Genomic DNA, 24,135 nt, shown 5'->3' on the forward strand with positions numbered 1-24,135 from the left:
ACGTGTATGAAAATTTAATTCTTCATCCTTTCTGTTTCAACTAGTTCATTCGACAGTTTTGTATGGATTCTACCATCTCGGTACCATTCCTTCGTGGTACCATTTACTTATAGAAAATGACTTGTTCCATGGAAATATGTTTTTCGTCCTTCGTTGTTTCCTGAGTTTTTTTAATGATGTACAATTTTTTTTCATGTCCAGGTAGACATAATGTGCGCAAAATTATGATTTCATGAATATTGTGGGTGGTTTTCTGTGTTATATCGAATTTAAGATAGAGTTTTGTAACATACATGTTTTTTCAACTTCAATTAAACATTAAATAATTGTAGTGATGTGAAAGATGTCAATTTTACTGCATTTAATAGTGACATAGAAAAGATGGAATAATGTTTCACAGTATTTCGACGGTATTCAAACAGCGAAAGTATGGAAAATTGGTCAAAATTTTTTGATTCGAATTGTTTTTTGTACATTAAGCCTCCAGCTTCGTATGCATTATAGCTATTATAAAAAAAATTTACGATTTCCAGTTGTCGGTCAGTTTTATGAACTTCCATTGCAGCATTCGCTGTGAACGCTTAATGCGACGATGGTGCCATTGTAATAATTCGAGTAGGCGACACACCTTTAAAGGTCAAAGTTGGGGTTACAAATAGTACACAGTAAATCTGTATTACAATCACAGTAAACAATATTTTTTTCGTGTTTCTACGTCTTCATAGTTTAGCCTTGATATTATTGGATATTCGATGTAGTCCAAATTTCGACAAATTTCACATTGTTTTTAAATTTCATATGCAAAGTTCATAGCAAAAGAGATTGTAGTTAATTTATAGGAACAGCTTCCGGTGAAAATTATTTATTATGATCAAGGTATAATCTATTTTTTAGCAAATGCTGTCGACAAAGAGGTATTTACCGCATTAAACGATGGAATCATTAAAGACCTCATACCCCAGATCGGGTTTCGCGATAAATTTTCCAACAAATATAAAGGCTAAGTGGCGTCGATCATTTCTATTGATAACAATATTTTAGTGCAGAGGGACGATTCAATCAATTCTGATGTGCTATCCGAAAGGTTAACGGTATCTTTTACATCTTCTTCAAGTACTGTACTGCGTGAAGGTATCAATGATTTGCTTTATAAGGAAAAACTTTTATTTGAGATCAACTTACATAATTGATCTTTTATCTGTGCAGTACCCAGAAAAATAACAAGAAAATCAGTAAAACAGCTCTTGGAGCAAGATCCCAAAAGTAAAGAAGTAATGGCCCAGTTTCGGACCTGCGGGACAGTTGATCAGGCTAAACTAGCCGTATTGCTTGTCGACAGGGAACCTGAAAATGATCCAGATACTCGGTGATTATTATAGGGTTAAAAGATAATTTTCAGAGAAATGGAATGAAGTTGACAAACATTTGGATTTTTATTTGTGATTTCAGAGTCAGTTCAGCTCTATTTGATACCTGGGCGAAAAGCATTGAAGCAATGTTTTCAAAAGTTGAAAGAGCAGAGACGTATTACTCAGCGGACACAACAGGTAAAAATGGGCCAATTGCTGCACGTGGTATATTATTGAATCAGTACTTGAATACAAGTCGAATTTACAGGAAAATAGGCATGAGAGCCCCACATAAGAAGAATTCAAATACCTCAGAACTTCCGTAGAATATACTTGCATTCATGCTTTCGTAATTAGTAATTTCATGTCGAGTAACAAAATAATTCATTCTGATGTCACGAACGCCGCACGTATGTACACCAATGTCATTAACTATTAATACCGCTTTTAGAAGAGATGAGGAAGCATAGCTTAAATTCATTAGTTTGATCCATATAATATATTCATTTATAAAACAGTTCGTGGCACGACCAAAGCGCAACGGCGTAGTTGACCGTCAACAACGTCAGCGTCTCCGCGCCCGCCAGATCCCGGGTGTAATCAACACCGGGATGAGGCGAGCGCGAGATCACGCGCTTCGAGGATGACCGTCGCGAGGCGAGCCTCTGTTCCAAAATCCTAAATTCAGCAAAAACCTCGCTCGCTGCCCGACGCTCCAAGGGGTGTCGGACGAGCGAGCGAATTCAGTCCCATTAGAGGCAGGATCAAACCAACGTCAACGGAAACAGGCTCCTTCAAAGCTGTCGAGTATAGAGTTATAAGTCTTTGGTCTCCGACGATTAGAGAGAGCATTCCTTTAAATCTACACGCGGTGATCCAAGCGTCTCGCGTCGCGACGTTAGCCTTTGAAGTTAGATTTTAAGAGTAGAAAGCTGTGCCACGAACTTAATCAAGTTGTGTAGTCTTAATTAAATGTGAGTGTAAAAGTGTGAGCCGTTCTGCGAATTCAGAGCTGAACCACCAAAGAGTAAGTGCGAGAGAGAGAGAGAGAGAGAGAAAGAGAGAGAGAGAGAGAGAGAGAGAGAGAGAGAGAGAGAGAGAGAGAGAGAGAGAGAGAGTAAACATTAGGTTAAGCATATTCCTGTAAGCTTCCCCGTCTCCCATTTCTCTTGCTATCTTTTTCATTAAACATTTGGCTTTCCATCATATCATTCTAGTACAATAATATTGAAATCCTCCAATCCATTTCACAAGGATCGTCCTGTAGAGGACGATCACCTGCCGACCCACCACAAAAATAAGAATAAACCTCTACCGTCACCTAGAGGGTTAAGTCGTCGCGTGCGAGACCGCTCCGCACGTGACACTACCAATTACAGGTAATGCATTAGAAGAAACCTAGGAGGCAGCTGCGTGGTTGAAAAAGAAAATTGAACCCTTTAATATTGTGCAGCACAAATGGTGGGAAACATATGATCGAAGACAGAATTTTGACAAGCCTTTGGGAATATGAGACTATTTCAACACTTATAAGTGCCTCAAACTTTCGAATGGTCATGTACTGGTATGTGTCATGTATTTCTCAGACTGTGTTTGATCTTTACCATTATTGTGATATGAACTGTAATGATTTTCGTTTTTTCCCAGATCGATATGAACTTTGAGCGATTGCATAGAAAAGCAACAAACCAGTTCTTTGCGGAGTGGCAAAAGTATTACGTAAGGTACTTGCAGTTGCACAGGAAAGCAAAGACAAAGACATAAAATCTTTTCAGTCATTTGTAACGTGGCGTTTTAGAGTCGCCCGTCACAAGGGCACGTAACCAAAAGAAATCTTCAGAAAACGCGTCCTCAGCGGGGTACTCCAACTGAACTCGATACAAAATAGGCAATACCTACTCTCAACTAATTCTTTCTTTGTAAATTCTGTATTTCGCGCTCCGGCGCATGCTACTAAGGTACTTGGACGACAAAGATCCCGGCCACCAAGGGATCAACAGCTACCGATATCTACCGTTTCCAGCTCTCGACGACTTCGCCTACCGACGGTCTAATGAGACCACACTGGCTTTCTTGGTGCACTTCTAAACACCTGATATAGCATTCACTTGAACCTTTCGTATTGCCTCGACTGCTGGTGAACAGGGAGGTAGAAGTCCTCCCGACAGCCGAGGGCACCACTCCTCAAGGAGAAATCACCCGCCCGCCTTATCGGATGCCGTAAGGATGGCATACAGGGCAGACCGTAGCCTGCAATCTTCTGAATTACCGTCCTGGTGCCGGACCGACCCCAAACCACTACGTCCAGATTGATAAAGCCTTCGTTCTTAGGATCGACGCAGCCTTCCTATCAGCAAGGGCTAATCATTTGAGTCATGGTCCACGGTTCAGAGTTGCGGTAAGCCAATCGTGTGACTGCATGATCTCCTCGATTATAGATAGCCGGCCACTGCCTATAAAACGAAACCGGTGGATGTGAACAATGAGGAGTCACTGTCCACTCGGTAACTTTGACCGAGAGGCACCCTGCGTATGCCTCTACCAAAGAAGTCCCCAATGATAGGCAACCTGGGCAGTAAACTGAAGCAGCTAATAATTCGTACGAGTTGATGTCAATGACGAAATCACGAGCAGCACATTACGCCACATCTAGCGGTAATCTTCGGCAACGTATGACCACGCCGTAACCAATATTCGCCACAGGGAGATGGCATATTTGCGGTGGGGGTCAACCAACTAATCAAAGGGAAGAAGAATCAACTCCGACCCTCGTCTATTCTACGCTTGACCCGCCGAGTAACAGCCGAGTTCTCCGTATTCTCCGTATTCTTCCGTTTTAAGCTACCGATCCCTTTCCCTTTCTTCTATTGCTTTTTTATCTACCGTTTTATTCGTCACCCTCTTTCGTTGTACTACCGTTAGCTTCATCCTTTCCTTCTGTAAATTACCTCCCGTCCTCCCAGTTTTCTCTCTTTGTTTATTTAAGTATTATTTTAAGTAGACTCAGTGTTGTGTGCCAGAGGTCGTCCATTAAGGTGAGACTTCCGCTTTTGTATTGTATCGTTACGAAGTTGCTCATAATTTCTATTCTTTTTCTTATTGTATTTATCGTTTGTTGGTTGCATCGTGTGATGCCAATTTTGTGTGAACCATGGTCCACGGCTTAGAGTTGCGGTAAGCCGCCGTGTGACTGCATGATTTCAGTAATTAATAATCTTTGTGTCTGAGCGACCTCGTAACTGCCGAATAATTAATTCTATTATATTTATGATTTTTCTGATTATTCATGAATTTCTATTAGTCTGCTTTTATAGTTTCCATCGGATTTCAAGCCCTATTGGGTTTATCTTCCGTTTCGTAATTTTTTCTAATAGTAGTGTGCCTTATATTTTATTTCTGTTATTGCTTATTATATTTTTATTTATTTCCTGCCTATTGTATTGTATATCGAGTTCCTTGGAGTATAACCGAGCGTAGATTCAGCCTCTAGATACTACCGTACCTTTTTCTATTGCTATTGGCAATCCTATATCATTTTTGCTTTTCAATCTTTCATCTGTATCTTTCTGTAGTATCGCATTTCCGTGTTATGCGTATTATTCTGGATTCTTTTGTACTGATAATGAGATGTATTTAGCGTATTTCTTTCTTTTGCGAATTCTCCAAATTTCTCACTCTCTCATGATTGTGTATTTTCTTATATTTTGTATTCTCTCATAATTTTGTATTCTCTCGAAAGTTATGTTTAAGAATTCATTGTATAATTCTTCGGATACGTAAGTATTGTAAATTATTGATTCTATCGTTTATGAATAACTCTCCTGAAAATTATCTATCGTACTTGACCGTAAATCTAGTCGATCGTTCACATTACCGATTTTGTGAATTATTAATGAATGTCAATCTTTCGTACTGGTTAGAATCTATGCTAAATTCGTGGTATTTTCCCGTTATCATCTCCCGAGCTGTCGATACTTTGTTTTCTACCGATTGCAATAAAGTTCTCACTCTTGTTTTTTTTTTAATTGACAAAATAATGATTGGCGTAGCGTCATATGCAACTTGGGTAAGATCACGTCACCCAGTGACATGTAGTTTTAAGTAAATGCTTGCATTATATCGCTTCTCCCGACCTACGCTCATTTTTCACTGTAACCTATCGTCTCTCGTTTCAAAGCTCCGGTTTATTACTATTCTACCGAAATTTTTGTGAACAATTATTGCCTATTTTATTAACTATCGCTATCGATGCCATTTCATTTGCCTGTCTCAACCCTGTAACCTACTCGACAATATATAACTGATTGACCTGTTCATTTTTCCCTGACTTCAATTTATTCTTTATTTCATTACTTTTTTCAATTCTGTAATTATCGTTAGCTGCCTTGAATAACGCCACTCTACCAGTTAGTGTGAGTACTTTAGCCTAGCCAGCCGTACAACGGGTTCTCTAGTTATTTTCCGTATGGTTTCGTCTTATTTTTCTTGGTTCGTATGATTGTTTAAAAATCGACGCTAACGCATCTGGCGCCCAACGTAATTGATTTTGTTATAGTTTAGTGTCCAGAATAAGTGGAGAATCGCGCCAAAGTGTCAACAGTAAGTCCTCATCTAAGGGTAACAGAATTTAGCGTTACACATTATATGCAGCTTGCATCGAAGAAGGTGAATGTTTTATAGCCTGGTTTTTAACGACGTTTTTTCAACTATGAATCCAAAAATCATATTTAAAACTGTCTGACAGATAACGTGGAGGTTCTCGCACTACCGGTCTTCCCTTTGCGTTTGAACGCGGCATCCGTAAAATCTAAAAAAGCTGCAGATCATTTGGAGACCATCAAAACTCAAAGTTCAACGAGGTTTTTTGTTTCATACAGAGGTACGTTAAAATTTTTTAAGGGGACCTTGTGGTCTAGAGTTTTTGAAAAATTGATTTTTTTTTTCAATATGTTGAAAGTATAGCATCTGAAGAATATACTGTGCAAATTTCGTAATGATATTCAAAGTATTTTAAGTTTTACAGCGCATTGAAGGTCGGCGCGGAAGTAAGTAGAAGGGGCGCGCGGGCGGTCCGCTCAGTGAATAGTTCTATTGTTCATAGAAACGCACCTGAGTTGTTTACCAGAGTTGCAGTGAAAATATTTTAGTTTTGAGAGACAAATCGGTTACTATAACTCGTTCTACAGACAGAATAACATGGAGTAAAATTATTATTGTTAAAAAAATATGTTAAAAAAAAAAAAAATGGATCGTAAACAAGGTAGCGGTACTAGTAGAAGACCAAGCTTTAAAGCAAAAAAAAAGATCGTTCAAAGATAAAAGACGTACAAATGAAAATGCAACAGAATACACTAGTACCTCTGCAAATAAACTAAAAAGTAGTGATGAATTAGAATTAAATGTCGAAGAAGACTGAAGGGACATTGTATGGTGCTGGAATTGCAGATTAATGTAAGTACACGCTTGAATCTAATTTTTTTGAGGAAATACTTATTTGAAATTTTAAACGCGTTTATCTCAAAACTACTTTTTTCTGTCTTATGTTAATGAATTAAAAAAAACTACTCGACCGATTCATCTCAAATAAAAATATGTTATTAAGTACACTGGCAGCTATCGCAGGGACTAGAACTAAAATTTTCCATCGAGTATTTATAATTTTTTTGTAAGGAAACGTTGTTAACATTAGGGTGTTTTCCGACTTCTAAGTTTGACAATACCCCATTTTGTCATTTTTTTTTTCTTCATCTTAGTTCCTGCGATAGATATACTCATAATAATTAAGGGTCATTTTTAATTTTTTGATGTCGGATAAGTGGAGAACCAAATTCATTAACAGCAGCAGGGTCAACTTTTTTCGAAGGGATGACTTCAGGACCGATTTTAAAATAATAAAAAATTTTTTTTTTTTTAATTTCCAATTTCGTCAAATTCATAACTGATGAAACATACCTACAAAACTTAAATAACATTGTTTATTTCTTTCATTAAAAAAAAAAATGTTGCAAAGCAGTCAAATTCTCACCCTCTAGACCTTAAGGCCGCAATCCTTTTTACTCCTTCATAATTGACTTGATTGATTAATAAAAAAAAAAAAATCACAATTTCACAAATATGTGACTTCACAAGAAATATATGCTGAGAATTTATAAAGCAACGAAATTTTTATGGATATACATGTAATTTAGACTGTGGACGATCTCCAGATTCAGTTGACCAGTCAACTTAAAATAATTGAGCAATACAAACTTACAAATCAACCACTGCCTGTCATCGTTGGCCCATTCAAAAATATCATCAGCTATATGTTGCTCATCGACGAAACAAGGTATATACTACTCTCACAAAATTTCAATTCCCACCATCCGATGTCTTACAAGATAGGTACTATTTTCAATCTCGTTGACCGGGCCATTAAATTATCATGTACCTGCCACCACTTTTATCTCCATCCCATATGTATCTGATCTCTTTGAGTCTTTGAACAGGTTGTCCACAAAATATAATGTCAAGTTTGTGGGAAAAAATTCAAACGATTTACAACTGGTCTTTGATTCGAAAGTATGGGATCTCTATGGGCAAACGATCGAATGTGGTCTAGAAAATATCTTGCAAAGACTGCAATCAAGTCTATATCGGACAGACAGGCCGCCACCTCGATACCAGGCTTAAAAAACACCAACGTAATGTGCACGAGAATGATGATCGACACACGGCACTAACAAAACATGTGATCAACAACGATCATTCTCTTAATTACGATAGTGTAAATATCCTTGGTGAAGAACCTAATTATTATAAACGCTTATTATTAGAAATGTGCAATATTGTAGGACATTCAAATTTTGTCAACCTAAGACAAGATGTCGAACACCTAAGCAATGTTTACAAACCTCTTATTACTGGCCACATGTCACACATTGTCTAACCTTAACAATAAGTGGTACATAATTCGAGTTTCCCACTCTGTTATTGTTCTTACTTCTTGCTATACCTGTTCGCCTTCACTCAGGGTCACATGTGATTTGCCCAGGAGTCGCTGTTTGCTAGTTGCGTTAAACGGTTGAGTAAAGTGTTTCTGATATGGAGGACTGGGAGATAAGGATAGTAATACTACAGTAGTTGGCATCGTTGTAACTTTTTTAACCTTTTTTTAACTTTTTTAATTTTATGACTTGTGCTTCGTGGAACATCTCACTGTTGATTTATTTATTAAGTGTCAAAATCTTATATATCTATATCGTTTATTGATTGGAGAAGATGTCAATGGTCTTTTGTCACCTAGTCTGAAAAACCATTTCTCTCCTGTTTGAATTTCATGATACTGACCAGTGTTTTATTCTCTTCTCATGCAAGGTAAACTTTCCCTCGATTGTTTATATACATTTTCGGTTATAATAGATGTATCAAATGTATTCCCCAATGTACAATAGATAATAATTCTTAATATTATGATATCCATTAATCTTATTGTCTTCCTGATGGAATCTATGTTCTTGGCAGTTGAATGAAAAAATTGATCATTCTGAGGAGGGCCCCTACTCGGGCCGAAACGTTAACGGAAATTTACGTGACGCATTTACTGACCGCTCACCAAGATTTACCACTACACTATCGTCATTTTCTACGAGGTCAAAAATTCTAATCTTTTATATACTACCCTCTCCATCCAGTTGAGAGTAAACATGTGTCGTCTGTTATTCAGCTTCATGTACTGTAACGGACAGCTGTTCAAGAACGCAATATATCAACAATGCCCGCAACATACACAAATCACGACAACAGCTGTAACGGGCAGCTGATCGAGACCACCATCGACATCGACAGTGACCTACATGAACCCAAAATAATAAACAAAGACGACTGACGATGACCAATGTATACCAGGACGATGACCCATAACAGGACACACGAATAGGGAAATGACGTCAACAAGATAACCTGACCACAGCCCTGGAAGAGTATAAAACTGGAGGACCACGAAGAGCGGATACCAGTTGTCCGGCAAAGCGCCGAGCTGCGTCATATTTTACGAAGTGTTACTCGTCTAGAGTGCATTCTCAAATTTAGCTTCACGATTTTAGAGAGGAATTTAAAGCAAAGAGCTTAGTCCGAAATTAGAAAAGTATTGTAAAATTAGAGTCCACGATAGTCCGGGATTTCTAAAGGGAGTTAGTGAAGAATAGATTGGGGCCGCGTACTCGGAACGTTTGAGCTGTAGGAACCATTGTTTAGGAGCACAACCGATAAATTCTGAATATTATTAGTTTTTTATTTTTATTTTTATTTTTGTTTACTACGGTGAACTTTATAAACCATATCGCCATCTACGGACGATACCAATTGTATTTGGAATTATCGCTATTAAAAACTATACATCTACTGTCTAAACATGCACTCGTCTGTCTCGTTGTCAAACATATTACTTTGAAAAGGGAGGGGGAGTAAACCAACAGCCAGCCAAGGTAATCCCTGGTCTGGAGGATTGAAAGTGTTTGGGATCAGTGAACCACAACAGAAACGGGCAGGCGACTCTGCTTATTCCAAGTTCGCAATTAGAAGGGAGTACTGGTAAGCCCGTATCTCCGAATAGGTGACATACGCCTCTCTCACTTGTCTCCAGCCGGAAGCAACGGCCGAACAAGCCCTTGTCTTTCCGAAGGGAGCAACGGGCGGAGGTGCCTGTTCACATATCAAGGTGGCTTTGGTGATGCTTAAGTCCATATAGTTCGACTGTTCAGGGTTTTTGGGTCTGATAAGCTGATCCTGCTTTTAACCCATCAGAGGGGGTTCATTATGAACATACTTTTTCATTATAAAGTGACAAAGAACATACAATAACGGGCTTATCTCACAGGCTCTGACCTCAAGATAAACCGTACCCGTTACAGTATAAGATATGAAAGATGGCAGTACAAGAAACTATGTTTCCGTAAAAGAATTAAGAAGTTCACTTGCTAAACACTGAGCCATTTGTATGCTATATGAATGGGTAACTCGCGATCTAGTCCAAAATGCAATGTTTCAAATGTACCATGTCTTTTGAAGCAGTAAATTATTTAATCTTGTCCCTGAGACACAACCATAAATTGGGACCCAATGATCAATACCACTGTGTGACAAACGATTGTCAAAGAGTTTGTAGTAATTTAAATTTTTTCAGAAAACGTGTTAATTCTGTACATACTGTACAACTTCAGCCAATAGTGAAAGTACCATTTCAAGTGCCCAATGCCATTCCACCGAAAAAACCTATCAAAAAAATCGTTTCAATAACGAACACACACTAGATTTTGAGCTGAGTCACTTATTGTTAGTCGAACACGATTTACCGGATGTTAGTTTGAACATTAAGCACTGATGAAATAGATTTATAATGCGAAACTTCTTTTTTGGTCAACTCGTTGTACAATAACTCTCTTATACCACGGAATGTAGTAGACTTTGTCGTTGAAAATATGTCTGAATCTTTAGAAGATGCTTACGTTTTATGTTTAAAACAACGACTTCACACGCAACTACGATTTGCTGAGTGTAATGATTCAGATGATCTATTGGAAACAATTGAATCAGTATTAGATAATATGCCTGATCCTTTTGAAAAATTGAATCCCAAATATAAAGGTTTCAAATATAAGATTCAACAGAAAATCAGTCGTACACAGGACCCGTAAATTATATTATTGGGCAGGCATGCGTGAAAAGAAAGGTGAATGGACTAATTGTTTCAGAATCTAAGGTAGTAATAGGACAGATGATTTCTTTCTTCTTTCTACATTGCGATCTATTTTTGGAATACCTGATCTTCTCAACAAAACCAAACAATACGTCAGTGAATTATTGGCTGAGTCCACCACGTTGAGCAACTTCATTCAAGGTAAAACATAGAAACGGATGTCGCTGGCTCATGGTAAAAAAACTGTTTTCCCTTTGCTCATATTTTTCGACGATTATGAAACTGGCAATCCCTTGGGGTCCCATGCAGTTATAGCATATATGTTAAATCACATATATCTAGCATGATTGGTTCAGTCAGACGATATAACAACCTTTCGATAACTCTGCTGTATTAAATGTGCAAATTAATGAGCTGAAGGACTTGAAAGAGCATGGCATCATGATTAACAATGGAGCCCTTGGAGAGGTAGTTTACTTCGACCCTGCTCTAATGCTTGGAGACAACTTAGGCATGAACAGCATTTTAGGTTCCGTTTTTCTTATGTGTGGGCAAATGTAATGGATTTGGATATATTTCGAAAATTATCAGTTGGTAGTGGACACGATGTGCTTCAAGGAACTTGTAACTATAATTTGACATGTATACTGTATCATTGCACATTTAAATAGAAAATATTCAGCCTTGAAACCGTGAATTCACGTATCAGAAAATTTAATTATGGTCGTTTAGAACAGTCGAATCATAGGTTCTCTCGATAGATTCTCTTGGAACCTTGATGATTTCGAAGGACTTCCGGATAAAATTCCGGCTACCAGGGTATTGTTTCTCCAGAGAGAATGAGGTTCCTTGTTTGAAGAAGTCAATAGTCCCCTATTTGGTTCAAAAATAATCGGATCGGTAATGAGGAGAGCTTGAAACAGTGGATACCAGGCTTGAGCTCGCCACTAAGCAACTACTAGAATACCCGTCGAATTTTCGTCTCTTATTTTTCGTAACACTCGTGGAATAACTACGAACGGCGGGAAGGCATAAAAAAGGAAATTGTTCCAAGGAATAGTAAATGCATCCACGGCTATGCTACCCGGATCGCGAATCCACGACACATACTTTTCGCACTTTGTATTAACACGGGTAGCAAAAAGGTCAACGTCGGGGGGCCCGAAAGAACGCATAATTTTGCTGAATGCTACATTTGACAGCGCATATTCAGTTTCCGTCTCCAATCTGCGCGATTCAAAATCCGCTTCAGTGTTTTCTTTTGTGCTAATAAACGACCCAAAAATCCAAATATTTCTCTTTTCACAGTAGTCCCATATCGCTCTAGCCAACCTATTTAGTTCTTCAACACGGACTCCGCCCATTCTATTAATGTAGGAAATGGCTGTTGTATTATCGATTTGTAATAAGACGTCACAGTCACGAAGGTTGCTAGCGAAATACTTTAACCCAAATAGAGCCGTTATCAACTCTAGTACATTAATATGTTTCTTTCTTTCCTCTATGGTCCAAAACCCTTGAGATCGTTTGATCTTGCAGGAAACTCCCCATCCTGATAATGAAGCATCTGTGAATACCTTGGAGTTCTAATCGAATTCTCTTCCGACGATATAACTGTATCCCACCAGATTGATTCGGGTTGAAGGTTCACCGATAAGTTCATATATTTGTCATAGCAAACATTATTTTCCTTTAGTGCGAGGTATCGAGCTCTTCCGAAAATTTTCGTATAGCCGAATCCGTATCTGACAGCTGGACAGTACGCAACTACTGTTCCCACAAATTCGTCAAAATCTCTGATTTTACAACGTTTGATTGAACGATACTTGGCAATTAATTTCTTAATTCTTTCTCTTTTCTCATGTGTAAGTTTAACAGACATCTTTACCGAATCAAACAGAAACCCAGGTATTTACACCTTTTTGACGAAACTAAATTACATTTTTTCTTGTTGATTATAAACCCCAATTTCTGAAGCAACGAAAGAGTATTGCGAACATTCTCCTCGCATTCCTTAAAGTTTCGTCCTATAAGTAACAAATCATCCAAGTAAACTACCGAAAGGTGGCCTCGACTTCTTAGGTCCTCTAATTTGAAATGTTCCGTCGCGACGAATTCGCTCAATTTCTTAAGATTTAAAATAAATCTGGAGCTACCGTCTGGTTTTGGTACCAGAAAAATACTCGAAAGAAACTGAACCTTAATCGTCTCGCACGGTACGACAGCGTCAATTTCAAGAAGTTTCCGGATTAAATTTTCCATCTCCAATTTCTCTTTATGAGATCTGCAAGCATTGTTAGAGAAACCAACTTGATATGGCGGAGACTCAAAGGGTATCTTGTAGCCCCTTAACCAGGACAAAATTATGACGTTAAAGGTGATCTCTTTCCAATTGTGTGTGAGAAATTTAAGTCTCCCCGCAACAAAACTTACAGGTTCTAATATCGCTTTCGATGATAACTTCGATCCTGTCCCTTCGTCTCGAGCTTCTGATTGTCTCGACGATATGTCGTATATCCCTGATTCCTCGGTTGTTTCCTCCCCCCCAACGTCGATGGATATTGTTTCTGGTTACCTAGCGGTCAACGATGCGGAAGCTTGGAGTTTTTTGCCGGTTTCACTTGAATCTTCGGAGCTGGCTTCAATTCTTTCCGAGAACTCTCCAGAGCTTTGCTGACTTCAATCTTTCGTCAAATTGTTTCCCAAATAACTACTTATCAGGTACGGGGGCATTTAAAATGTCTTTGATGGACGCATTTAAATTATTCAGAATCAAACTCTTTCTTATAATTGATTTGTCATGCTGCAGGTCCGCCAACAACCGACCGACATCGCTTAGAAGTTCTAGAGTCGTTAATTTTTCGTCTCTGCTCTCAACAATATCCGAGAAAGCTTTTCCAACGGCCGCAAGACAGGCGGTAATTTTTGTCTGCTTTGCGATAATCCATTGGTTTCTTTCAACGACTGACTCCAATATTGACGCTTGAACTTCGGGGTTTACCCTTGGAGGATCAATGATCGCGCCGTTAGACGGAGGTGGATATTTCTTTACAAGAACCACCCTATTATCAGATGGCAGTCCGTTCGTTAAAATCTCTTCCCAGCGAATAATTAAATTCTTGGGAATGACCCCCGGCGAGTTTCGTTCCTCGATAAAACGTTTTCCCATGATTTCCAGAATTTTTCGATCGAGAGGGGTGTCTCTAGAAATCATATGCTCGATCTGTTGTGAATTTTGATCGGAAATCTGCTGCGCGGCTTGCGAAAAACTTTCTCCATTTATTGCAGGAACACCAGACTTCTGAGCATCTTGTCGACTGTGCTGTTGGCCTAGACTAGATGTGTCAATGTCCTTTAGAGCCACTGCCCCAGATCCACAAGCTACGCTAGTGCCCTGCGTAGTCATTATATTTGGGATTTGTTGATCCCCTTGTGCATCAGCCAAAACAGCGGTTTGCGGAAACTGTAAGTTTCCAGACCCATTGGATGCGCTAGACGTCTGCGGAGCCTCAAATTGAGAAATCCGCCCACGTGTCCTCTGCGGTGACATAACCTCGCTTCTGGCTCGAGAACTCTGTGAAAATTTAGAGCTGCGACGGTGTCCCGAGCAAAAACAAAAACGTACCTCGACTAAAATTTTTTCTAAGGGGAACTATCGTGCGCAGGTTAGACCCTGTACACGTCGAGTGTTCCCGAGTGGTTTTGCCCGAGAATAATTCTCTCGCGTGGGTTAGAGCCTACACGAGTGGCTTCTAGAGACTTTTTGGATCAGAGTAATAACTCTCTTAAACAGGTTAGAGCCTGAACAAGTGATCATCAGTCTTTTATTATAAATCCGTATGCAAAGGGAAACAGAAGACCCATCTTCTTCTGATGGATCCTGTAACAGCGTAAAAATAACCGACATATCACACTTACGACGTTTCCTTTTCCGGCGTTTCTTTTCTCCTTGACGAATAATCAAATCTTCCAAACGCTTGAGGTGTTTCTTGAGACAGTTTTTCTCGTCCGTGTCATCAAAAGACGAACTTCTGTGTCGTTTTCCGTTTATTATTTTAATCTTTTTCGCGATTTAATAACAAAATAATTGTGGTTTTCGTGACACAAAGAAGAAGAATGAGTTTCCATGACAACACAACCAACAGTTTGGACGAAAAAGTTTATAGTTGGCTTTAAATATGTGGTGATACTGCCATGAAGTAGGATACTACACGATAATCTTGAGGAAGAGGCGCGAAATACAATTACCAGTTTTCCTGTAAATTTTACTTCATTTTTTTTTTTCGGTGTAGGCACCGCAAACCGTGTCAGTACGGGACATGTCTTACGCCGGCCAATGTAACAACGCGAAGAGTAGATAAATTTTGATGAAAAAATTACTCGACATACCAGAATATATAAACTTTGAAATAAAAAGAAACCGGATGGAATTGAATAAATAGTTTTTGAGATAAAAATTTCCGCAAATCGCCTACTTTTCTAGTCATTTCATCGGATATGTCCCCTAGAATTACAATCAAACTAAAGGTTTCCAAAATCTTTTTCCCGTGTCAGATGAGCGCTTTGCTACATCTGCTTTCAATCTATTACACGTGAGTCAGTTAGGCCTTTTGCTCTAACACTGCTCGGTTTTGAATTTCAAGGGAGTTAGGCGGGGCTTAGGTCGACACTGCTTGAAATCCACTCGGTGAGACACGTAGACGCTTTGCTCTAACACTGCTGCTCTTATAGGCCAAGAGCCAGAACAATAAAACAAGGTTCGTAATGCAATTTTCTACACCCGAAGTTTTATTGTTTGGACATGTTCAGGGGTATCCACTGAATATAAGTGCAAGTTGTTATCACAGGGGGGTGCCCGCGTTAGCCGACATCTTGGAAAACACGTTTTTCAAAAATCTCGTGAACCGTGCATCGTATGACAAAAATAGTAGGGATCATTTTCGTAGATAATAACATTCTCTACAACTTTTATTTGAAACTTTTTTTCTGTATAATGCATAGATTTTTATTTATAGCGCTCCAAACTTTTTTCAATTTGATTATTGCTAAATATATAGTTAACGGTTGATGATACATGAAAAATAGTAACAACCAAATTTGTAGGACATAAAATTTCCTATAAATTTTATCTGAAACTTTTTTCCGTGAAATGTATACTTCAAGAGCTATAGCTTGATAAAACTTGCAGCTCGTAAATTATCAGTGGAAATGTTGCTCGTTACCACGAGCGGAAAACATTTCGTATCGGATAAAACGGCATAAGATGTTTAGAAATTATTAATACTACTATTATAAATAATAATCAATGTAATTATTATATTATATTTGGATGTTATTATCTACGAAAATGATCTCTACTATTTTTGTCGTACGATGCACGGTTCACGAGATATTTGATAAAACGTGTTTTTCAAGATGGCAGCTAACGCGGGCACCCCCCCCCCCCCCCCCTCCCCCATGACAACAACTTGTATTTTTATTCAGTGGACACCCCTGAACATTTTCCAACGATAAAATTTGGTGTGTAGGAAATTGCAGAAAAAAGATACGCGGCTCTTGGCCTATTACTCGGGGCGCGCGTCCTTTTATAGCAAGGATCAGATTACAACCGGAATGTGTTAACTTGCCACCACACCGCGTGGACTGGGGTAATCCTTGGATCAGATTATTTAATACGTCCGTCTTGTTCACCTATGCTTTGTAGCTGTGTGAGTAGGTATGTGTAATAACAGCAGAACGTTACAACTCATACTGCAACTTCTGGTAGGCAAAACTTGTCTTTGCGTTTCCTGATGTGAGTCAACATTCTACAAGATTACTGCTCAGAATGTTTTTAGTAATTTTCAAGCAAAAATTATTTTCTGTTCACGTCGATCATATTTTTATTTTGTTGTATTAGAATTTTCTGTGCGTATTTTCCAGAACTGTTTGTAAATAGTAAGTAAAATGAATTAGATGATTAAATGACTGAAAGGGAATTGAATAGTGTGTCGAAATCTAAAGAATGTCACGCATCTGTGTTCCAGATCATTTTGGCTACTTAGATAATTTTTATTCAAACAACAGGAATTAACAGGAACTTGGACTATTGATAAACGCAAATCATTGATTCCGCAACGTTTCGACCATTTTATTTGGCCTTCTTCAGGCGTCTATAAGCATACATATAAATACAAAATATTTTAAACACAACGCATAATACATATAACAAGATTATACAATTAATAGCAAATAAATTTACCTCAATTTATAAGCGTAAACAATATAAATCTTCTTATACAACTTCATTAGCTCCTCATAAATAATTAACAAAATTCAAAAATTTATTAATTAAAAAGAACGCAGCTAACAGAACCGACTTGTACATGTAAATAAACTGTCGACCGCAGTCAACCTCAAAATATACATAAATGAGGAAACAGTAAGCGAATGAAGCGCCCTTGTTTCCCACATTCACCGCCGCGGGAATTCAAAACAATACTCTAAAACATTTCTACAATATCTGAGTCAAAACAAAAATTAAATACATTAAAATAGTCTAAAACATTCAAAATAAAGTAAAACTAACGTGCGTCACCAAGATAATCGTTATAAACCGATAAAATCTCGTTGTACATTGCACTCAGATTCTGGGTGTCAGTACGCTTGTTTACCGTGTCATTAAGTTTAATCCAAACCATTTCACTAACCGATCTTTTTAACCAGTTATTCTCTAAATCTAAGATCTTCACTTTTTCAAAATCAAACCCATGACCCGACTCGAAGTAATGTGCGGCCAGCGCTGTTTTGTTCTCATCCAAGATTTTAACATTCCTACAACTATTCCTATGTTGGTAAATCCTATTTTTTAAATACTGTCTGGTTTGACCCACATAACAAAGTCCACAAGAGCACGGGATCTTGTACACTACACCTGCTCTTTGATCCTGCTGCACTGGATCCTTTAACTTAGTGTATAATGATTTTATTTTATACACGTTATAATAAGCCAGCTTTACATTAGTACCTGTAAAACAACTATTAATTTTATGTGACAAGCCCGGAACAAAAGGAAACCGGCAGTACTTGATGAAATTCGTAGGACGAACTCCACCAACCCCACCATTTGCTTTATTCTCTTTAAACTTAATGATAGCTGCACGAACAAACGATCTTGGATAACTGTTAATGGTTAACAACATCTCAATTTTTTGATAATTGTCCTCATGATACTCCTCGCTGCTAAGTCTAAACATTCTATCCAGTAAACCATGAATCATTCCCACTTTCTGTGACATTGGGTGGTTGGAACAGAAATTCAAAATTCTTCCTGAACTAGTTGGTTTGGTGTACCAATTAGTCTTCAAATGGTTGTTGGATCTTTCAACCATGATATCTAGGAATGGAATACAACCATTCTGTTCCACTTCCATGGTGAACTGGATATTCTCTTCAAAGCTATTAAACAACTCCAAGACTCTGTTTAATTCCGTCTCAGGGACTGCAGCGATAGTATCATCTACGTACAATTTAATAAACGCAATGTTAAACGGGAGGACCGTAATTATCTGTTGTAACACATAATTCATAACAATATTGGCCAACACCGGACTAGCTGGGTTGCCCATACTAAAACCTTCAACCTGTCTGTACAACGCCCCATTATACGTAAAATAACTGGTTTCAAAACAAAACTCTATAAGTTTAATAAGCAAATATTTAGGAACTTTAACTAAATGTTTGATATTGTCCCAAGATTCATTAATGACCTTCAATACTAAATCCTTACGGATATTTGTAAACAACGAGACTACGTCAAGTGATATCAATCTATAATCACTATGTAATTCAACGTCTCTAATAAAATCAACGACTTGAAAAGAATTTAATAAATTAAAACTAAAAGTATCCACAACCGGTGTCAAAATTTCATGTACAACTCGCGACAACTTATAGCTAGGAGATTGTATGCAACTCACTACCGGACGTAACTTGCAAGTTGGTTTGTGCGTCTTACGTAGTCCATATATCCGTGGTGCTCGAGTATAGCTCGACCGAAGGTTCTTCTCTTCAGCTTCGTCAATCACCCCCGAAGATGCTAGCTCCGCCACCAGGTTATTGGCTCTTTTTTGGTACGTGAGAGTTGGATCTCTATGAAGAGGTAGGTAAGTTGTCCTGTCACTAATTAGTGCGCTCATCTCTCTCTCGTACTCTTCTCGGAACATGATGACAGTTGAGTTCCCCTTGTCTGATCTTGATACCACTAAATCTTCATTTTCTCTCAAAAACTTTTTTGTAACGATTAAATCTTTATTTAACATTAGGCGGTCTTCAGAACGTGATTGTCCCTTACAAAAATTGGATAAAATGTTGATACTTTTAGATCTCAGATTTTCTTTCACTGCGGATAAGTCAGCCTCATTACAATTGTCTAACTTTACTGCACTGATGCAATACTCTAGATCTTTAATAACTTCAGGAACTATAGTGATCTTATTTTGGATCTGTAGTCCAAAGTTTGGTCCAGAATCTGAGTGCAATGTACAACGAGATTTTATCGGTTTATAACGATTATCTTGGTGACGCACGTTAGTTTTACTTTATTTTGAATGTTTTAGACTATTTTAATGTATTTAATTTTTGTTTTGACTCAGATATTGTAGAAATGTTTTAGAGTATTGTTTTGAATTCCCGCGGCGGTGAATGTGGGAAACAAGGGCGCTTCATTCGCTTACTGTTTCCTCATTTATGTATATTTTGAGGTTGACTGCGGTCGACAGTTTATTTACATGTACAAGTCGGTTCTGTTAGCTGCGTTCTTTTTAATTAATAAATTTTTGAATTTTGTTAATTATTTATGAGGAGCTAATGAAGTTGTATAAGAAGATTTATATTGTTTACGCTTATAAATTGAGGTAAATTTATTTGCTATTAATTGTATAATCTTGTTATATGTATTATGCGTTGTGTTTAAAATATTTTGTATTTATATGTATGTTTATAGACGCCTGAAGAAGGCCAAATAAAATGGTCGAAACGTTGCGGAATCAATGATTTGCGTTTATCAATAGTCCAAGTTCCTGTTAATTCCTGTTGTTTGTATAATATATCATGGACGTTAATATAATGGATAATTTTTATTGATTGTCTTAAATGCTCGAAAACTAACAATGTTGGTTATAGTGACGGGTGTGGGTGTGAACTTTTCGAGATCAAATGGTTTTTCCTATGGAGTGACTCAAGTTTTTGCTTAGTGCACTCACTTTATTGCCATTGTTCCTCGACTTTGAGCAGACCTTTTCTTTATAATTATGTTACCTCAAACCTCAGGAACTGAAGGCTAGCTATAAAGGCAGTACTAAACCAATACTAAAGGTGGTGGGGTATGGCTCTTGGGAAGACACTTGTGAATTCATACTGTAACAGCTCATTGCTAGACTAAAACTTTACGTAAGTGTTTGCGAATACTACAGCATAGCTACAAAGCAATTATTAAAAAAAAGAACCTCAGATAGCACGCAAAATGTATTTCTTTTTTCTACTTCTTATTTTTATAATGGTAATAGGTTAGCTACCTGATATCGCAGTCTGCATGTAAACTAACCAAAATAAGTTAAAAAATACGATGAAATGAGATTAGAACCAGTAAAATACTGAATCGTGCGCCCACGCTCACAAAAAAATCTAGTCAACCCGTCAATGTTATTCAATAACCAGTCAGGATATTCATATCGTATGATAATTTTCTAATTTTTTGTGACGTCAAATAAGAGAACCCTGTAATGTAAAAAATTCTAATGCTTGACCGAATAGATGTCTTGCTGCAAAAATCAGGCACCCGTGCCAAATAAAGGTTGATTAAAGCTGTGATTTGCAAACCAGATTGATTTTTTTCGAAACTTTTTCGAAGGAAAATCATTATTTAGGCCTTGTAATAAATACACCAAAAAAATGTTGATGCATTAACATATCCAAAGGTGACGAGCAAATGGAGGGCCATGAGAATCAAACAAGTGTCAGATTCTTAATAAATTATTCACCTACTTAAAAGTATTGAATACGCAAGCATAAAATATAATCCAATCCACTTACTCATTTTGTACATTTTTTCAATCACATCCCTGGCATGGATTTCTATGACAACTAATGCTTTCAACTTCAAACGTTGGAGTTTATTCAGATTTCCACGAATAGCCTCAGAATACTTTGTCAGTACTTGATTTTGTTTTTTCTTCAGTTTTTTCAATGGTTTCTTGGATTCAAGTAATCTGCAATGAAAGTTTGAGTACAAGTACAACAAATTTTCTGGGTCTTGCAAAAAATATAATTGTAGCAAAATTATTTTTTGCTGTTCGAAGAATTCAACAATCAACTGCGGAAAATAATATAATGATTGGTCAACTAACTTGCAATGTAAAAGTGTTCTTGTACAGTCAGTGGTCCATTGAATTTGAGTCGAAGTGATCCCAGGTTGACCGGGCCATTCCTTGACCCACCTGTCACGTTTCGCTAGCATTTTTCTCAAAGCTATCCGACATTGTCGCAATACTTCTCTGAGACAACCCCGCATAGCTGCTTCTAGATGAGTAAATACAGATTTGAGTGAATCTTATGCTTGCTACTTAATAGAAAATGACATGCAGAAATATTTCGATTTTTTATACACACATCCACATTTGAATTTATTTCACTGACTTTTATAATATTGAGTAATAGCAAAATTGAGTTACCTAACGTTAATCGGGATGCATTTGGACCATTACGTCTTTCAAGAATCTAAAACCTTTTGTACTTAGTTTATGTGAGATGTGTATTTTATCATCAAGAGATGTCATCGCATCTGGCACCGAATACATTGAAAAAAAAAAATTCAGCTCGCGAGCCGACGCACTCTCTGTTACGGCGAAGAGAAGCCTATCTGCCTATCACTCTCGAAGAAAATCTCATCACACACTTCTCCTTTTTCACGATGAAATCTGACATTCGATAATTTGATTCGGAACATGGTTTCTAAGAGCTTTCGTTTAAGCTCCATATCAATGCAATCGGTGAACGGCGAGCTGGATATGTGTGAAGACAACCACGCCACTCATATACGTGTGTCGCGGCCATTCTTAAGATTTAAAATTTGCCGTGTTACCGACAGAGGTTACCGATCGATGACGCAGTGAAGCATAAGATTAAGGAGATGACTAGTAAATTTTTAGAGAAACATCTTAGGGAGAAAGTTCGAGAGTATTAAAAGAGAGAAAGACTTATTATCATTTAACTTTTATAGAGAAATAATATACCTGGAATAAAAGCTTGAAATTTTGTTTCTATTGTTTTTACAAGTATGAATTAAAATAACTAGTTATCTTTATACATAAGGTAAATAAATCTATTGTTTGTACAGAGAAACGCAGTTGAGTTCTTACTCTAACCTCCAAATTAAATAGTTAATCGGATAAGGAGAAACCTATTGCATTTGTAATGTGTAATATTTCAAATCTCGTCAAAATCATCAGTTAGATCGAGAATTTTCAACGACTTCAAGTCTGGATACAGAGATATGGGACATATAATTTGAAGTTGTACGATTATAGTGATGACATAGAGAAGCACCGTTGTATGCTCGAAACAGACCAATCTACAGAATTTCCCAGTTCAACTAACACAACTGAATAACTCCAAAAATTGCAAGCAGATCAAAAAATGCATCAAGTAAAAGTTGTTGGATATCGAAGGGCTAACCCAACTATAACCTTCACTTTGGAATCGATCTTCATTTTTAAGGTTATTTAAGGGTCAACTTGTGTCTTTCAAATAGAAAGTCCTGTTATTGACTTCGAATTCCAAAAAGACACGAAATTCTACGTTCAGATAACTTCCAAGGGTCATTTAAAGGTCAAATTTGGAGAAATGGAGCTGGAAGGCCCGCTACGTTCTCGTCGTGGGCTCAGGGGATGCTTACACATGGCAAGAAAATATGTACGAGTAAGCATCGGGGAGAAGGGGATTTCTTATCAAAAAGTCTTTGACTCTGTACAGACTTGTGCTTTAAGTAGCTGAGTCATGCAATGCGTTATTGAATGCATTAGTTTGGCTTTTGGGGCCACTTCGATCCATAACAACAGTACGTATCATTGGTCAAGGTCAACGATGTATGGCATTCTTTGACCCAAACAGCAATATCAAGATTTACCAGCTCTTCTGCACTAAGCGGAAATTTGAACTTTATATGGCTAGAGGTCACTTTGACTCCTAACATGGATATCTATTTGAATGCAGAATTTTGTGCTCTTTCGGAACCCAAAGTAAAAAGTAGGGTTCTCTTTGAAAAACACAAGTTGACCTTGAAATAACTTTAAAAATGAAGATTATATAAAGGTCATAGTTTGGTCAACTCTTCGATAGCCAACAACTTTTATTTGAAACATTTTTTGACTGATTTGAAATTTTTCGAGTTATTTAGCTGTGTAAATTAAAATGGGACACCCTGCATAATCAGTGGTCAGTGTACGGAGTTAGAAATAAGAACGGGTATCGATCTCGATATATTTGGCCAGTAGTATGCGAGATTTGTGTGAGTATGAATATGACATAAAAAGTAGCTCGACCCAAACAAAAATTGCGTGAAGATGGTAATGAAGAGGTATACCGATTTTGCTATAGCCCATTGCTATTTAGATGGTAGTGCAGTATACGAGTTAATTTCATAAACAGTCTACAACTACTAGTCAGTTGTTTTAACTGCATGATACAAGATGCGAGTGAACGGATCAGAAGAAAATCTGAACCAGTGTTGAGAAGTTGTCAGTGTCGGAGATCCTCTCATAAAAGAAGAGTTGTCACGAAATCTCGAAGTTCGAGTTATTTCTGAAGCTGCTATAGACGTACTTTGATTGGCTGTCGATGTCGTGTTCGGAGCTTATTCATGTGCGTATTTCAGATCGTAGAAAAAAAAACAATTGCAGCTCATCCGATCGCGATCATGTCAGATACATTTATTTAGCGACGCGATCGTATCAAATAAATTTATTTAGCGACAAGAGTGAATAAGTGATGAAGAAAAGTAAGAGCGATTTTACGTCGAGCGAGGAACTCGATGCGTTAACGGCGGGTGATAATACAACCTAAGTATTTGAGTTC

General features: G+C 37.7%; 1 protein-coding gene and 2 long non-coding RNA genes across 3 annotated transcripts in view; 1 reads left to right on the top strand and 2 right to left on the bottom strand.

Annotated features, from left to right (window-relative positions):
- LOC124185963 (dynein axonemal heavy chain 2) overlaps positions 1-24,135 on the bottom strand; it is a 670,443-nt gene that overhangs the window by 437,659 nt on the left and 208,649 nt on the right. Inside the window, exons 11-12 of the mRNA XM_046577226.1 lie at positions 21,411-21,582; positions 21,097-21,272 (exon numbers count right to left, since the gene is read on the bottom strand). Of these exons, the coding sequence (XP_046433182.1) occupies positions 21,097-21,272; positions 21,411-21,582 (348 nt within the window). The remainder of the gene's footprint in view (positions 1-21,096; positions 21,273-21,410; positions 21,583-24,135) is intronic.
- On the bottom strand, positions 17,131-17,562 carry LOC124185968. The gene is made up of 2 exons (XR_006871513.1): positions 17,267-17,562; positions 17,131-17,177 (listed from the first exon to the last, which is right to left on the bottom strand). It is a non-coding gene; the product is annotated as an uncharacterized LOC124185968 (long non-coding RNA).
- On the top strand, positions 19,624-20,055 carry LOC124185967. The gene is made up of 2 exons (XR_006871512.1): positions 19,624-19,919; positions 20,009-20,055. It is a non-coding gene; the product is annotated as an uncharacterized LOC124185967 (long non-coding RNA).

This window comes from Neodiprion fabricii, chromosome 7 (assembly GCF_021155785.1).
Source record: "Neodiprion fabricii isolate iyNeoFabr1 chromosome 7, iyNeoFabr1.1, whole genome shotgun sequence".
Classification (NCBI taxonomy): Eukaryota; Metazoa; Arthropoda; class Insecta; order Hymenoptera; family Diprionidae; genus Neodiprion; species Neodiprion fabricii.